Source organism: Dendrobates tinctorius, unplaced genomic scaffold (genome assembly GCF_039654945.1).
Source record: "Dendrobates tinctorius isolate UK_male_01 unplaced genomic scaffold, ASM3965494v1 ptg000491l, whole genome shotgun sequence".
NCBI lineage: Eukaryota > Metazoa > Chordata > Amphibia > Anura > Dendrobatidae > Dendrobates > Dendrobates tinctorius.
The window spans coordinates 1298709-1317135 of NW_027362152.1; the positions used below are offsets into that span (position 1 = coordinate 1298709).

Sequence of the window (18427 nt, forward strand, 5' to 3'; positions counted from 1 at the left end):
CAGTGTCCACAAGTGTGTGCAGAAATTCAAAATCTCCCTTATCCTCTAGTCACTTTGGTCACAGCTGTGCCATCGAGCCTGTCACATAGCGCTCAGATATTCATTGGGTCTCACACAATCCAAAAGTGTCCAGTGTCCACAAGTGTGTGCAGAAATTCAAAATCTCCCTTATCCTCTCGTCACTTTTGTCACAGCTGTGCCATTGAGCCTGTGACATAGCGCTCAGATATCAGTGGGCCTAACACAATCCAAAAGTGTCCAGTGTCCACAAGTGTCTGCAGAAATTCAAAATCTCCCTTATCCTCTAGTCACTTTGGTCACAGCTGTGCCATAGAGCCTGTCACATAGCGCTCAGATATTCATTGGGCCTCACACAATCCAAAAGTGTCCAGTGTCCACAAGTGTGTGCAGAAATTCAAAATCTCCCTTATCCTCTAGTCACTTTGGTCACAGCTGTGCCATCGAGCCTGTCACATAGCGCTCAGATATTCATTGGGCCTCACACAATCCAAAAGTGTCCAGTGTCCACAAGTGTGTGCAGAAATTCAAAATCTCCCTTATCCTCTAGTCACTTTGGTCACAGCTGTGCCATCGAACCTGTCACATAGCGCTCAGATATTCATTGGGCCTCACACAATCCAAAAGTGTCCAGTGTCCACAAGTGTGTGCAGAAATTCAAAATCTCCCTTATCCTCTAGTCACTTTGGTCACAGCTGTGCCATCGAGCCTGTCACATAGCGCTCAGATATTCATTGGGCCTCACACAATCCAAAAGTGTCCAGTGTCCACAAGTGTGTGCAGAAATTCAAAATCTCCCTTATCCTCTAGTCACTTTGGTCACAGCTGTGCCATCGAGCCTGTCACATAGCGCTCAGATATTCATTGGGCCTCACACAATCCAAAAGTGTCCAGTGTCCACAAGTGTGTGCAGAAATTCAAAATCTCCCTTATCCTCTAGTCACTTTGGTCACAGCTGTGCCATCGAGCCTGTCACATAGCGCTCAGATATTCATTGGGTCTCACACAATCCAAAAGTGTCCAGTGTCCACAAGTGTGTGCAGAAATTCAAAATCTCCCTTATCCTCTAGTCACTTTTGTCACAGCTGTGCCATCGAGCCTGTGACATAGCGCTCAGATATCAGTGGCCCTCACACAATCCAAAAGTGTCCAGTGTCCACAAGTGTCTGCAGAAATTCAAAATCTCCCTTATCCTCTCGTCACTTTTGTCACAGCTGTGCCATCGAGCCTGTGACATAGCGCTCAGATATCAGTGGGCCTCACACAATCCAAAAGTGTCCAGTGTCCACAAGTGTCTGCAGAAATTCAAAATCTCCCCTGTCCTATAGACACCTTGTACCTTGATTTACATTACTATATAGTTTGTTGGATTTTGTCTACATTTCTACCAAAAATGAGGAAGGCTGGTGGAAGAGGCCGTGGAATTGGGCGGGGGTTGGCAGCTGGTAATGATGGTGTTGGTGGTGGATCTGATGGTAGTGGCAAGAGCAAAATAGGACCGAATGCAGGAGGTGCTGAGCCTGCGTCATCGTCTGGCTACATAAGGCCTCGAACGCTTAGTTTTCTAGGAGTTGGCAAACCGCTTTTAAAGCCAGAGCATCAGGAAAAAGTTTTGTCTTACATTGCTGACTCAGCCTCCAGCTCTATCGCCTCCTCTTCTTCAGTTGTAAAAAGTAAAAGCACTGAGTCGTCATTGGAGGCTCATGTTCATGAACCACACCTTTCCTTGTGTCCTTCACCCCAACCAAGATTGAAGGATGACGCAGGCCATACTACTGATTACTCCATGGAGCTGTTTTCACATACCATGCCTGGATTATCAAGTCAAATGGTGAATTACCCAGGCCAAGATGAATCTGACATGGAGTGCACTGATGCACAGCCGCTGATGGATGATTCTGCTGGTACATTCACTCAGAGCACTACATTGTCCTCGCAGTGTACAGAGCCAGATTCTGACCCTGATGAGACTCAGGTGCCCCTTCCCGCACACTATACCACCATACACGGTGACACAGAGGAAGGTGCACATGACATAGAAGAGGAGGTGATGGATGACCCAGTTGTTGACCCAGATTGGCATCCATTGGGGGAAGAGGGTGCTGCTTCCAATAGCTCAGATGAGGAGCATCCACAGCAGACATCGACATCGCAACAGCTGTTATCTGGCAGGCCCGGAGCACTCCAAAGACAGGTTCCAAACATCAAAAGAGTTGCTGGACAGCTTGTCCAGAGGGTCAAAAGATCACAGCGTGCTAGGCCGCAAAATGTCTGCCAAAGTAGGAAGAGTGCAGTGTGGCACTTTTTTGACCAAAATCCTCATGATCATGCCAAGGTTATCTGTAAGAAGTGCGCAAAGACCTTTAGCCGAGGGAAAAATCTGAAAAATTTGAATACCAGTTGCATGCTTAGACATTTAACCAGCATGCACTTGCAAGCGTGGACACAACACCAAACCTCAAGTGCCACATGTGCAACTGATCACAACGAAGGTAGTCAGCAACGCTACATTGTTTCCCCCACTGTAAGCCCACCGGTTAGCACAGCAGCAAATGTTGAGGTGTCATTGCAAGGCCACAGCAGTCAGGGAATCCCACTGTTATATCAACGAAAGACTGATTCTAGGCCATCAGAAAGAACACCAACTCCATCACCATCATCAACCCTCTCTCAGTCCGCCCTGTCCACGGCTAGTTCCACCATATCAAGCTCTCAAGTCCAGCTCACCCTCCCAGACACTATGAGTAGGTCAAGAAAGTACTCAGTCTCTCATCCACGTACACTGGGTTTGAACGCCCACATTGCCAAACTAATCTCGTTTGAGATGATGCCCTTTCGGTTGGTGGAAAGCACAGCTTTCCGCGAACTCATGGCCTATGCAGTACCACGCTATGACCTACCCAGTCGCCACTTCTTCTCTCGCAAAGCCATCCCAGCCCTCCACCATCATGTGAAAGACCGCATTGTCCATGCACTCAAGCAGTCAGTGAGCGGAAAGGTGCACCTCACAACTGATGCATGGTCCAGTCGGCATGGCCAGGGCGTTACGTGTCCATCACTGCGCACTGGGTTAATGTGGTGGATGCAGGGTCCACAGGGGGCAGCGGTGGTGGGACAGTGCTGCCTAGCCCACGGTATAGGAAACAGTTGGCTGTAGGCGTTCGACCCTCCTCTTCCAGAAGTGAAAGCTCGTCCACAGAGCGCAGTCGTACGAGCACTCCATCTGCAGCTGCCACTGTTGCACACGATGTGTCCCCCTATCGAGCAGCTAGTGGAAAGCGTCAGCAGGCTGTGTTGCAGATGATGTGTTTGGGCAACAGACACACCGCCGAGGTGCTGGCCGAGTACTTGAAGCGACAAACTGAGTCATGGCTGGGCAGTGTACATCTTGAGGCAGGCAAGGTAGTTAGTGATAACGGCCGTAATTTTGTGGCAGCCATAGCCCTTTCAAAACTCAGCCATATACCTTGCTTGGCTCACACCTTGAACCTGGTGGTGCAGTGCTTCCTCAAAAATTATCCGGAGTTAACAGCCCTGCTCCAGAAGGTGCGAAGACTGTGCGCGCACATCCGCCGGTCGCCTGTACTCTCCGTTCGTATGCAGAAGCTGCAGCGATTGCTCCACCTTCCCAACCACCGCCTCATTATCGACATTGCAACAAGGTGGAACTCCACCCTGCACATGGTGGAGTGGCTGTGCGAGCAGAGGCAGGCCATAATGCATTTGTGGGAGGATACACGGCCAGGCACTTTGAGAGCAGACATGGAGTTGACAGGTGTGCAGTGGTCGAAGCTGAAAGACCTCTGTAAAGTCCTTCAGTGTTTTAAGGAATGCACGCGGCTGGTAAGCGCAGACGACGCCATCCTAAGCATGAGCATCCCACTTATGCGTCTGCTCATGCAAACTTTGACGCACCTTAAGGAGCAGGCGTCTGCAGCCAATGTTGATGAGGAGGAAGAGGAGGAGGGAATCCTTGATGACATTCAGCCATTGTCTGCTCAGGGACCTCTCCTGGACGAGGTGGAGGAAGAAGAGGAGGAGGAGGATGATGGGGATGATTACTTAGGGGAGGAGGATGCATCTCGTGGGGCAAGTGAAAATGTTGGCGTGGCAAGGTCTGGTACAGGGTTTGTGCATGACTGGAGGGATGTGGATTTGCCAGAAAGTGCTCCTCCAACCAGCACTCGCAGTGCATCATTGACACCGGGAACATTGGCCCACATGTCAGATTATGCCTTGCAGATCCTAAAAAGGGACCCACGCATTGCCAAAATGATGAACGATGACTACTGGTTGGCCAACATCCTGGATCCACGATATAAAGGCAAATTACAAAACATCATGCCACAGGAGAACCTTGACCTAATATTGGCTAATAAACAAGCAACTCTGGTAAATCGGTTGCTTGAGGCATTCCCAGCACACAGCAGCGGTGATGGTTCTCACACGAGCCGTACGGGCCGGGGGCAGCTTGGCAGAGGTGTTCGTGGTGCACAGAGCAGAAGTGGCGTTGGAGACAGGGGTTTCATGACAATGTTGTGGACTGATTTTTCAAGTACCGCTCACACAACTGGTAATACTGCATCGATGGAAAGTGACAGGAGACAGCAGTTGTCAACTATGGTTACAAACTACTTTTCCTCCCATATCGATGTTCTCCCACACAGGTCATTCCCCTTTGACTATTGGGCCGCTAAACTGGACACCTGGCCTGAATTGGCACAATATGCCTTACAGGAGCTCGCTTGCCCAGCTGCAAGTGTGCTATCGGAAAGAGTCTTCAGTGCAGCTGGAACAATCCTGACAGAAAAAAGGACCCGTCTGTCAACCCAAAATGTGGATGATCTAACCTTCATTAAAATGAACCACGCATGGGTTTCCAAGGATTTTGTCCCACCTTCCCCTGATGACACATAGGGTGACAGAAAAATGGCTTGCTTTGGTCCACCTCTTCCTGGGACTTGACCTATTTCACCTTTTGCATCAGCTGAATGTCCAACATCAACATATGCCACTTTCTAAAACTCCCTAACTGTGCTGCCTCCCCCCATGGCCGGGGTCACCACCTAGCGCACGACACCGTGCGAGTGCGGTTGCCCTGGACAGGTGGGTAGGCCGACTCTTGGGCGCGGGCACTGGTACAGGGTCCTTCATAGTGCAATCAAGTGTCTCTGACGGTGGTGGTGCACACCCGCCGTCAGACACACCGCCGTACTATGAGGGGCCCAGTGCCAGTACCGACACCCACGAGTGGGCCCCCCTTGCTTGGGCAGGGCCCCAGCATTTGCAATCTTTACCTCTCCCTGCTCCTCCGCTGTGTAGTCTGGGCCGTCAAATCCATACTGTGCCTGACACCGTCTGAGCCTGCCTCCTGATGTATAGACATATATTTTGAATGTGTACGCTATCCATACATGTTATCTGGGGATACGGTACCCTTTCTAACCTTTGTGCAATCACGTGCAATCCATACTGGGCCTAACACCGTCTGAGCCTGCCTCCTGATGTATAGACATATATTTTGAATGTGTACGCTATCCATACATGTTATCTGGGGATACGGTACCCTTTCTAACCTTTGTGCAATCACGTGCAATCCATACTGGGCCTAACACCGTCTGAGCCTGCCTCCTGATGTAGACATATATTTTGAATGTGTACGCTATCCATACATGTTATCCGGGGAAACGGTACCCTTTCTAACCCTTGTGCAATCACGTGCAATCCATACTGGGCCTAACACCGTCTGAGCCTGCCTCCTGATGTATAGACATATATTTTGAATGTGTACGCTATCCATACATGTTATCTGGGGATACGGTACCCTTTCTAACCTTTGTGCAATCACGTGCAATCCATACTGGGCCTAACACCGTCTGAGCCTGCCTCCTGATGTATAGACATATATTTTGAATGTGTACGCTATCCATACATGTTATCCGGGGAAACGGTACCCTTTCTAACCTTTGTGCAATCATGTGCAATCCATACTGGGCCTAACACCGTCTGAGCCTGCCTCCTGATGTATAGACATATATTTTGAATATGTACGCTATCCATACTTGTTATCCGGGGAAACGGTACCCTTTCTAACCTTTGTGCAATCACGTGTAATCCATACTGGGCGTGAGAACGGCTGGCGAGCTGTTAAGCAAGCTACAGCACCTGTGGTTTGCACACGTAAGTTTTTCATTTTTTCAGGAATGACGGTTAGGCCTAATTCCGGAACTGCGGTTGACCTGCACTTACTGGGAAATCATTGTTCGCGGGTAATAATTGTAATCAGTGATCCCCATCACTAACGTTGTTCAGCGGGTTATCTGCACCTGTAAGCGACAAACGCTGGCCTTTTCAGTGTAGCGCACATGCAGCCACGGACATGTAAGGGCATGACACACCAGTTATTGGCCAATCTCATGTGTCAGAGCCTCACGTGTCCCTCTAGTAAGCCAGACTCGGACCGCGGGGCATGACGGAGTCTCATTCGTTAACGGAATTAAGCTTGCAATGTGTGCATCTGTTCTGTAGCTGGCATGGTTGAGGTTTCCCAGGTGGAGTCGAATTTAACCGTAGGCTCCACTCCTGGTGGTGCCCTTCTGGACATTCCTTTAAGGTTCAGCTTTGCAACCATACTGCCCATGTAAAACAAACAATTTGCCTTCATGAACGCTGTTTGGAGGGTCATGACTCGTGGGAATAACGCCGCCCAATCAGTTAACCTGCAGGAGAGATCGTTCGTTGCTCCCAAGCATGACATCACACTCCCTAGGAAGAAGGTAATGCCACTGTGGCGACCGTACTCCTGGGGGCGACACAAGTGCACTGATGCCCAGCCACTGCTCGATGAATCTGCTGGTACATTGACCCAGACCACTACATTCCCCTCGCACGCTACACGACCTGAATCTGACCCTGATGAAACTCAGGTTACCCTTCCCATATACAGTTCCATCTTACACGGTGACAAAGAGGAAGCTGCAGATGAAAGTGCAGGTTCGGCCCACCCGCCATCAGACACACCACTGTACTATCAGGGGCCCTGTGCCAGTGCCGTCGCCAACGAGTGGGCCCCCCCTGCTTGCTCAGGATCACAGCACTTGCAAAGTTGAAATACTGTGCAGTGAGATGGAAGATGGGGACGACGAGGAATCCAGACAAGTACAGGGATTCCCTAGCGAGGAGACTTATTTGATTGTTTTCAATGTTGGGACAGCAATTTTTGGGGAGCACTATACTCTGGAGAATGATAGATGGGGCCCACCATACACTGGAACATTCCAAAGGTGGACATCAGACACTGGAGCAGCATTTACAGGGCCCATTATACACTAGAGCATTAGAAATGGGGCCCATTATGTTTGGAGCATTATTTGGGCCCATAAGACAGTGGAGCTTCATCCATGGGGACCAACATATACTGTAGCATTATGTGGAGCTCATCATATACTGTTTCAAACATTATATGGGACCAATGATTCTGTATGGAGAAATAGATGGGCCTCGTCATGAGATGTAAAAAGTGAGGTATTTTTCATTGTACTATACCGCTATTTCTCTGCCGTATCGGAGCATGATGAGTTGTGGTATGTGTTAAAGGGGCGCTCTTTCGCCCAGGGCACATGAAAACCTGCAGCCAGCCCTCCCCCCCCCACAACTTTAGCCAAATAACCCCCATTTTTCAGTGCGTAACTTGTATTATGAAGTTAATTAAGGTTGACAAGCTTAAGTAAGAAGAATTGATGCTTTTGGCATTCAAATGGGCACTGTAGGTGTGTTTCCTGTCCTCCTCTCACTGCCGACTTTTATTCCCCATTGACTTACATTGGGTTTCGTGTTTCGGGACGACCCCGACTTTTCCATATAATCGGACGATCTTGCTCGACCCGACTTTTGGAAAAGTCGGGTTTCACGAGACGAAACGCGACCCTAAAAAACCAAAAGTCGCTCAACTCTAGTAACGACAAGTGTAGGAAGATGACAGTTCATTGAGGCCATACAAGGTACAAGACCATTTGATCTGAGGATTACAACCTGGCTTCTCTACACATATTTATGGTTCAGGGATGGTCAATAGAGCAGATCTGTATTCTTTCAACCGAGGCTGAAAACCCCTAGGTTGTTTCCTATAGAATCATAGATCCATGTCCCTCGTAATGGAGCCATGATGTAAAATGGCTGCTGTCCTGTCTCTGGTCCTTTTGAGATGTATTGATGTCTTGGCAGAATCTGTCTGGCTATTTCACTCTCTCTCTTTTATACAGAGGCATGCAACCTATTTTTAGACTTAAAGGGAACCTGTAACCCCCCCCCCCAGGGCGTTTGTCACTAAAAGAGACACCTTCAGCAGCACTAAGGCTGCATTCTGTGAAGGTGACTCTTCTTTTTCTGACCCCTATTAATGCCAAAATATAGACTTTCATAAGTAGCTCCTCATACCTGCATTCTGTCACAGATGTATGGAGTGTCCCTTTGTAAAGCCACCTCCCAGGTGTCCATCAAATCCCCTCTATAGCGTCCCTGCACCGCCTCCTTATTTTGTATTTGCCGTTACATGTTGTCAGGCGCCTGCACTGTGACAACAGTTCTCGGGCATGTGCAGTGCGCGCTGCACGGGAGCTGCCATCAACCTATGGCACCTGCGTGTTTCTGCGTCCCCAGATCCCGCCCCGCAGTGTGTTATAAAGTATTAACACTGTGGGGCTGGGGCCTCCGCATCACGCAGGCGCAACAGCCTGATGGCATTTCCCGGGCAGCGCGCACTGCGCATGCCCAAGAGCTGCTGTCACAGCGCAGGTGCACGCCGGCTTGTAACGGTAAATACAAAAAAAAAGGAGGTGGTGCAGGGACTCTGTAGAGGGGGTTTGATGGACAGCTGGGAGGCGGCTTAACAGAGGGACACTCCATACCTCTGACAGAATGCAGGTATGAGGAGCTAATTATAAAAGTCTATATTTTGGCGTTAATGGGAACCAGAAAAAGAAGAGCCACCTTCACAGAATGCAGCCTTAGTGCTGCTGAAGGTGGCTTTTTTAGTGACAAATGCCCTGGGGGGGTGACAGGTTCCCTTTAACAAGTGTCCCTTATTCAGTAATGACATGAAGGGTAAGAATGGAGATGAGATTATTATAACATTACTTGATTATTTAAACTATTTGCATAGTTTTTCCCTCTCTGCTTTAGAGGTCAACAAACTGGCTCCATAACACAAGGCATAATTAGCATATCAGCAACCATCAGTAGTGATCAAGGATAAGAGCACAATAAAAGTCAATATTACCGGCTGACACAAACAAAAGTCTGTTTTATTGACCAACCAGAAATCAACACTTAAATTTAAAAGCCAACATGCAAATAACATTCTATTATTCTTCGTTTGCTAAATAGTCTGTATGTCTTCACAATGTCAAAAGTATAAAAAAGTTTTTAAAAATATTAATAAATATATATACACAGTGCTGTGCAAATTAATTGGGACAAAGCATTTTTTTTTAAGTAAAATCTTAAGTTGGTTACCAGTCAGTGATTCAAACCAGTTTTAACGGCTTTGAACAGGCAATCACACCTGACTGGTAACCAACTTACGATTTTACTTAAAAAAATGCTTTGTCCCAATTAATTTGCACAGCACTGTAAGTTCAAATCACCCCCCTTTTCGCCCCATTCAAAATAAAACAATAAAAAACCCCATACATATTTGGTATCGCCGCATTCAGAATCGCTTGATCTATCAATATAAAAAAATTAACCCGATCGCTAAATGGCGTAACGAGAAAAGAAGATAAAACGCCAGAGTTACGTTTTTCTGGTCGCCGCATCATTGCATTAAAATGCAATAACGGACGATCAAAAGATCGTATCTGCACCAAAATGGTATCATTAAAAACGTCAGCTCGGCGTGCAAAAAATAAACCTTCACCCAACCCAAAATCATAAAAAATGGAGATGCGACGGGTATCGGAAAATGGTGCAATTCTTTTATACTTTACCCAATAAAGAGGAGTTATTTTTACTGATAAATGTTTGTTTTCGGTCATTTATTTTCTGTTGGTATTTGGTTTATCCTATAAAACTCCCATATAATATTCCATCCTTGAACGCACGCCGCGCGCATCACGTTTTTGTACAATTTGTGAATAATATATATAGGTTCTCCCCGTCTGAGTTATTTTTGATGGTCAACAAAATACGAGGTATAATATTGCCTTTTCCCTGTGTGGGAATTTTGATAAAAAGGTTGACAACTAGTTGGAAAACCCCTTCTCATTCCTCATGTTTGATCCTGTTAAAATAAAAACACATACAAACCTCCCATGCTGGCGCCGTTTCAGCGGTGTTGGCACTTGAGTTCTTGGGGCTCTTTTGACGTTTTTACGTCATGTGAGCCCTGTACCCAATTAGCGCTGATGTCACTGTCCCCACCTTCAGACAAATCAAGCATCATGAGGCAGTCAGAAATACTTCAGTATTTCCTGAAGAAGTTGCAAAAAACTTTGAAACGCGTAGAATAAACCACTGTCAAACCTTATTAACCTTCTGGAATTTCATCATGTGGGCAGCACGGACGAAATCCACGTATTCCTTTGCAGACTTCTGTTTCTGATAGTCGGTGACCGACTTGTGGATCTGCAGCAGCCGTTATCTATACATGCTTTGAATATCTACTACCATGTGAGCAGTTTTTTGTCAAACCGCTTACTGTATTTGTGGGATAAGACCCTATATTGCGCTTGTGTCTCCGTCTTTCCTCACAATTCTAGACATTATGGTTGCACATATCCCTAGTCTTTATAATGATATTGCACTCATTCCTTGACAGACCGCAGCATGGCCATTAGTTAGAAGGTGCTAAGTTTTCCCTGAATGGTACATATTGGCAGGGGTGGATTCAAATTTTTAACAGGTTCTGTGTTTGTGTGTAGGAAAACCAGACCCATTGTTTAAGCCACACCCATTTACACACATGCGGCTTCATGCGTCAATGCTCTGATGCGTTCTCGCCACCCATCACATGCCAATGCTACGCTAATCCTACATCCTATAGAGTCCAAGGTCAGCCTCCTCAATCCCACATCCCATAGAGTCCCAGCCTCCTCAATCCCAGGTCTCATAGAGTCCCTGCCTCCTCAATCCCTCATCCCATAGAGTCCCAGCCTCCTCAATCCCAGGTCCCATAGAGTCCCAGCCTCCTCAATCCCAGGTGCCATAGAGTTCCAGCCTCCTCAATCCCGCATCCCATAAAGTCCCAGCCACCTTAGTCCTACATCCTATAGAGTCCCAGGCCAGCCTCCTCAATCCCACATCCCATAGAATTCCCTCCCAGCCACCTCACAAACCCACATCCCATAGAGTCCCAGCCTCCTCAATTGATCCCATCCCACAGATACTGTCGGGGGCACACATTGTACATAATGGGGCAGCCGCACACTCATTTACTGTACATTGGGGCACAGCCAGGCTGCACAGCACACATGGTGCCGGGCTCTGAGTCTGACCTGCTGTTGGTGCAGCAGTCCACTGTCCAGACCAGTAGTAAGTACAGCGTCGACTCTCGAAGTCCTGGTGCCCTGCAGGTGATGACTCTGAGCTTGCCTTGCAGCCAGCGGTTACCGGCGTTGACCCCTGGCTGCATGGCGGCGGCCCTCAGCCCCTACAGCACGCGCACCAGTCCTGTCCATCCTACTGCCTGCCCCAATTGTCGCACTGCCACAGGTATCAGTGCGCGGAGGCTGGGGCCTGGCGGGGTGTGCACTGACTGTGCAGGTATCAGTGCGCAGTATCCATTCCGGCTAGAAGCAGAGCCCGCCTTCCTCCTCCGTGCACTGCAGCCTGCAATTACCGGATCACGGCTCTGAATCTCCCCGGTTCGGGGAATTGGCTGCTTTTTTTTCTTATAAATTCTTTATTTAAGAAATTTTTATCAAACAGGAAAAAACATAACAGAAATAATACATAGCATCTTTTCCATGTCATGTAGAACAAATTACTAATTGCACGGCCAAATGTATTCAGAAAATAAACAAAGTTCACTAACTAAGTGAGAGTATAGAGGTGGGGAGGTGGGGGTTGACACTTGGGGGAAGTTGGAGGGTGGGGTTAAGGGTTTCAGAGTGTCCTGCTTAAAATGATAATGCTGAATAAGAGGTTTGAGAGTGCAGTCTTTCCAACGAAGGTATAGACATAAGGAAATTATAGGATTGTAAAGGGTTATGAATTTTCTTCTGGTGGTTTTTCTGAAGTAGTTAGTCACCGGGTCCAGGAGTCAATTTTTGAGTTTTTGGAATTAGATAGTCTAAGTTTTTCATATATGCCTATTTGATTTGCTTCTTTTAACCATTAACATGAAGGGGTTTCAACTTCTTTCCAGTGTCGTGCAATGGTTATTTTAGCGGCATTGATCAAGTGAGGAATTAGTGATTTCCTGCTTAGCAATATATTGGAGAAGAATAAAGACGGGTGTTATTGGTATGTCTATACTAAGGACCTTTTTAATAAATGATTTAATATTTACCAAAAATTGTTTGTTTTTTGAGCACTCTAGCCAAATGTGTGTTGGGTACCTCTTTCTCCGTTGCATCTCCAGCATAGAGGAGAGATAGAACTGTTCATTTTACTTAGTATATCCAGAGTTCTATACCATCTTGAGATAATTTTGTAATTGAGTTCTTGAAATTTCAAGGAAGAAGCTAGCCAATGAGCATTTTTAAATATTGTGTATATTTCTCCAGTGTGGAATTTTTTGTTTAGCTCTAATTCCCATTTTTTAATAAAGTCTGGAATATCATCTGCTTTGGATAATTTCTATTATTTTCCCATTACCTTTTGTGTTTATAAACAGTTTAACTGGCTATTTCCCACATTAACAAAATGAAAAAGGCTTCTCCACTCTGTGACTTTTCTGATGTCTAACAAGAAGCGCTTTCCGGTTAAACCATTTCCCACATTCTGAACAGGAAAAAGGCTTCTCCCCTGTGTGAGTTCTCTGATGTCCAACAAGAACTGCTTTCTGGTTAAAACATGTACCACATTCAGAACAGGAAAAAGGCTTCTCCCCTGTGTGAGTTCTCTGATGACAATTAAACCCCATTCTCCATTTAAAACATTTCCCACAATCTGAACAGGAAAAAGGTTTCTCCCCTGTGTGAGTTCTCTGATGGCGATCAAGAACTATTTTCCATTTAAAACATTTCCCACATTCTGAACAGGAAAAAGGCTTTTCCCCTGTGTGAGTTCTCTGATGTCCAACAAGAAGTGCTTTCCGGTTAAAACATTTACCACATTCAGAACAGGAAAAAGGCTTCTCCCCTGTGTGTGTTCTCTGATGGCAATCAAGAACTATTTTCCATTTAAAACATTTTCCACAATCTGAACAGGAAAAAGGCTTCTCCCCTGTGTGAGTTCTCTGGTGACTAACAAGATGCCATTTCTGGCTAAAACATTTCCCACATTCTGAACAGGAAAATGGCTTCTCCCCTGTGTGAGTTCTCTGGTGACTAACAAGATGCCATTTCTGGCTAAAACATTTCCCACATTCTGAACAGAAAAAAGGCTTCTCCCCTGTGTGGGTTCTTTGATGGCGATCAAGATCTATTTTCCATTTAAAACATTTCCCACAATCTGAACAGGAAAAAGGCTTCTCCCCTGTGTGAGTTCTCTGGTGACTAACAAGATACGATTTCTGGTTGAAACATTTCCCACATTCTGAACATGAAAAAGGCTTCTCTACTTTGTGGGTTCTTTGGTGTTCATCAAGATTCCCTTTCTTTTTAAAACATTTCCCATATTCTGAACAGGAAAAAGGCTTCTCTCCTGTGTGAGTTCTCTGGTGACTAACAAGATTCCTTTTACTTTTAAAACATTTCCCACATTCTGGACAGGAAAAAGGCTTCTCCCCTGTGTGAGATCTTTGGTGTCTAACAAAATGTGATTTCCATGTAAAACATTTCCCACATTCTGAACATGAGAATGACTTCTTTGCTTTAGGAGCAGTTTGTTTTGTATTGCCTCTTTTGTGACTTTGATTTTCCTTAGTAGACAGTAATGAATCAGAAGATGGGACCTGTTTCATAGGATCACATGACAGATCTTTGCTGAGAATGGAGGATGGTATATCTGGAGTAATGGCATTCACTTCAGTTGTATCTTGTAGGATCTCAAGATCATCTGATTTACAAATTGAAGATATCAGCTGTCCATCTGCTAAGATAAAAAACAATTTTTTTAATAAATATCCTTGAGTTTTATATTTTTGAACATTTCTACTTACACTGTCCATAAAAATGGCAAGCTATGGAAAAAACTTTAATTATTTACCAAGACAATGACAGTTAACAGTCTAATAGAAAACCTTGTTGGATGAGACAGTAGTGTGTGGTGTTCAACTGTTTGTTCATTCTGCCTCCCAAATATCGAATAAAAAGAAACCAATCAATGTTATATAGGCGAAAATAATACCAATTCTGTGACGACCAAGGATGGTAACGTCCGAGAGTGGACCCTCTGGATCGCGGAACTGGAGCTCCCGGGGGCGAGCGGGCCAGGTGGAGCTGACCCCTATACAGGGACCGTAAGGGGCAGACCCTCGGAAGACAGAAACTGCGACAGCTAGAACCAAGAGGGGCGGCTCAAGGGACCAGAGAGGAACTGGCGGAACCAGAGCACAAGACGAACCGGAGATACGGGACGTGTCAGGCACACGGGGCGGAGTACAGGACGGAGTGAGTACAGGACAGAGTACGGAGTACAGTACGGAGTACGGGACTGAGTGTGGAGTACTGGACTGAGTGGGAAGTACAGGACGGAGGACGGAGTACAGGACTGAGCATGGAGTACAGGACTGAGAATGGAGTGCCGGGCGGAGGACGGAGTACAGGACTGAGTGCGGAGTACGGGACTGAGTGGGAAGTACAGGACGGAGTACAGGACTGAGCATGGAGTACAGGACTGAGAATGGAGTGCCAGGAGGACAGGACTGAGTACAAGACTGAGTACAGAGTACAAGACTGAGTACAGAGTACAGGACTGAGTACAGAGTACAGGACTGAGTACAGAGTACAGGACTGAGAACGGAGTGCAGGACTGAGTACAGGACTGAGAATGGAGTGCAGAACTGAGGCAAGGCAAGGATTAAGAGGAAGTTGTAGGGAAGCCCCCCTACAACTTGGCCAGAATACCGCAAGGTACAGCACACGATAATCAGGCGTCTCCACCATCTTGGAGACACCTGATATACCACACTCTGCTGTTTGATTGGGCGGCAAGACCTATGGGCGGGTGCTGCAGGGTTAAGAAACCTTGCAGAGCGTGCGCCCGTGGCCTAGGGAGCCTGCGCGTGACAACCACGCGACGGGAGGATGGGAACGAGGAGGAGGCGGGCACAGCGCAGCGAGCCAAGGGCAGGTGAGTACAGGTGGCGGCGGTCACCGCTGCCGACGTGACAGTAACCCCCCTTTACGTCTCCCCCTCTTGAGGTTGGACAAAAACTTCCTTAAAAGAGGAGCATTAACATTCTCTCTAGGTTCCCAGGACCTCTCCTTAGGACCAAAACCCTTCCAATCGATAAGGAAGAAGGTTCGCCCCCGAACTCTTTCATGGCTAGAATATCTCTTACCGCAAAGATGTTATCGGCTCCTACTGGCTGAGGGGAAGGAGGTGGTACCGGGCGATACCGATTAAGAACAACAGGTTTAAGGAGCGAGACATGGAAGGCGTTAGGGACCCGGAGTGAAGCCGGCAACCTCAATTTATAAGCCACGTTGTTAATGCGTCCAAGAACCTCAAACGGACCGATGTACCGGGGACCCAGTTTGTAAGAAGACATCTTTAGACGGTTATGCTTAATTGACAGCCAGACTTTGTCACCAGGTTGGTATGGCAGAAGATCCCTGCGTCTCTTGTCAGCATGTTTCTTAATCCGGATACTGGATTTTTCAAGTGCCTCTCTGGTCTCCCTCCAGACCTGAGAAAACTCGGAAGAGAGTGCATCCGCTGCGGGAACACCAGAAGACGTGGAGAGAGGTAGCGGAACACCAGGATTCTGGCCAGAAACCACGAAGAACGGCGTTTTAGTGGTGGACTCATTAGGATGGTTGTTATGGGCGAACTCTGCCCATGGCAAAAGAGACACCCAGTTGTCTTAATGGGCATTAGAAAAGTGACGCAGGTGGGCTGCTAATATTTGATTGATCCGTTCCACTTGCCCATTGGACTGAGGGTGATAGGTGGAGGAGTACTCCAGAGATATACCCATGAGTTTGCTGAGTGCTCTCCAGAATTGGGAGGTAAACTGGGCCCCTCGATCGGAGACAATTCGTTGAGGGAGTCCATGATGCCTGAAGATCTGGTGGATGAAGACCATGGCCAACTCAGGTGCCGTAGGTAATCCGGGCAACGGGATAAAATGGGCCATCTTGGAGAAGCGATCGACCACTACTAGGATAGTAGTACACCCGGAAGAGTGAGGTAGATCGGTAATGAAGTCCATACCAATCTGTCGCCAAGGGGGCTCAGGAGGAGGCAGAGGGTATAGCAGGCCAGACGGCAGACTTCTTGGTACTTTGTTCTGAGCACAAGTCGTGCAGGAGGCTACGAAATCTGTCCCATCTTGAAGAGAAGGCCACCAATAGTAGCGAGAGAGGAGGCAGAGGGTTTTCTTGACCCCGACGTGACCCGCAATCTTGGAGGAATGCCCCCCGTCTAGGACTTCTGACCGCTTATTCTGTGGGATGAAGGTCTTGCCTGGCAGAATGGGGGAGAGCGTCATGGGTGCCACGGTGATAACTTTGGCAGGCTCAATGATATAAGAAGGAGCCTCCTCCGTCTCAGGTGATTGCAAGGACCTGGATAGGGCATCCGCCTTGGTATTCCTATCCCCAGGCCGAAAATGGAGTTTGAAGTCAAAGCGGGAAAAATACAGCAACCACCTGGCTTGCCTGGAGTTGAGCCTTTGCGCAGACTGAAGATACGCCAAATTCTTGTGGTCCGTGAAGATTATGAATGGATGGATCGCCCCCTCCAGAGCCATCTTAATGGCCAGTAATTCCCGATCTCCAATTGAATAGTTGCATTCTGCGGGGGAGAAAGATTTAGAGAAGAACTCACAAGGCACCAAGTGGCCAGAAGACGTCCGCTGGGAAACGACCGCCCCTGCTCCAGTGGAGGACGCATCCACTTCTAGGATGAAGGGCCTATTGACTATCGGCCAGTGTAAAATCGGGGCGGTAGCAAAGGCCCATTTCAAGGCAAGAAAGGCCTCTTCGGCCTCTGGAGGCCAGACATTTGCTTTGGTCCCTTTTCGGGTCAGAGCGGAGATGGGCTTGGTCACTGAAGAGAAGTGGGGAACGAACTGCCTGTAATAATTTGCGAAACCCAGGAACCGTTGGATAGCTTTTACGCCGACCGGACGTGGCCATTTGAGTACAGCAGACAATTTTCTCGGGGTCCATCTCCACCCTAGAGTCAGTGATAATATACCCTAGGAAGGGCAATGAAGTTTGCTCGAACAGGCATTTCTCTAGTTTAGCATAGTCGGTTTTCCCGTAGGTGTTGCAGAATCAGCTGAACACTCCTCCTGTGGGTGGATAAGTCAGGTGAAAATATGAGAATGTCATCTAGATTCACGGCGACACATGAGTACAGTAGGTCTTGAAAGATCTTGTGACGAACGGGGGTCCCGCTGCCACCAAAACGCGATGGACAACGGACCCTGTGTCACCAATATGTCACAATCCCACCACTGACACGGGTATATCAGCGGACGGAGGGACGCGACACACTGCCGGCACACGGCTATCACAGGCACAGTGGGGGCTTATGTTATCCCACCACTGGCATCATGTGACAAAAATGCAGCAAGCTAACCTTGCTCTAACAATTTACAGCAGGGGGGTTATTTTGGATGCCCCACCACTGCTAACAACCTTCCAAGAACTGCAGGGATTTATGTATATCCCACTTTCTCAGTTCCACTTTGGAACTCGCAGCTCTCCGGCGCCCCCCTTACCCTCAGGTCAGTCAGGGAACTGCACCTAGGATAATTAGTCGCCGGACGGGCTGCTTGTTGTGCACGGACAATTAGGCTACCGCAGTAAGTGAATTATCAATGCTGTGGCCGCAGCCCCCCCTTTAGCAATATAAGACCCTTCTGTCCTGCCAACTAGCCTAATCAATCGCACACACCACACTGCCACCATCCACGCTTTTCTTAATTCACAGAGTTAAATTAAGAGGGTCCGTGGCAAACCCCTGAAATCAGTAGCGATTATCTAAAAGAGGCGCATAGTTCGTTTCCTAGAGCATGAAGGCAGACTGAATAATTTTAGCATTTATTTCCCAAATGGGCAGTGATTACAGATAAAAGTTGCTATAAATTGAGACATTAAATATGTACAATACAAATATAAAACAAAGTGGA

General features: G+C 47.4%; 2 protein-coding genes across 5 annotated transcripts in view; one reads left to right on the plus strand and one right to left on the minus strand.

The window, feature by feature from the left end:
- LOC141078030 (uncharacterized) overlaps positions 1–18427 on the plus strand; it is a 432903-nt gene that overhangs the window by 245877 nt on the left and 168599 nt on the right. The gene's annotated exons all lie outside the window — the stretch shown is intronic.
- Positions 11898–18427, minus strand: part of LOC141078032 (uncharacterized) — an 89186-nt gene continuing 82656 nt past the window's right edge. For 2 of the 3 annotated variants that reach the window (XM_073564833.1, XM_073564834.1), the window contains exon 8: positions 11898–14214. In XM_073564833.1, coding sequence (XP_073420934.1) covers positions 12875–14214 — 1340 coding nt within the window. In that variant the 3' untranslated portion in view covers positions 11898–12874. The remainder of the gene's footprint in view (positions 14215–18427) is intronic. The other variant, XM_073564835.1, reaches the window with a different exon arrangement.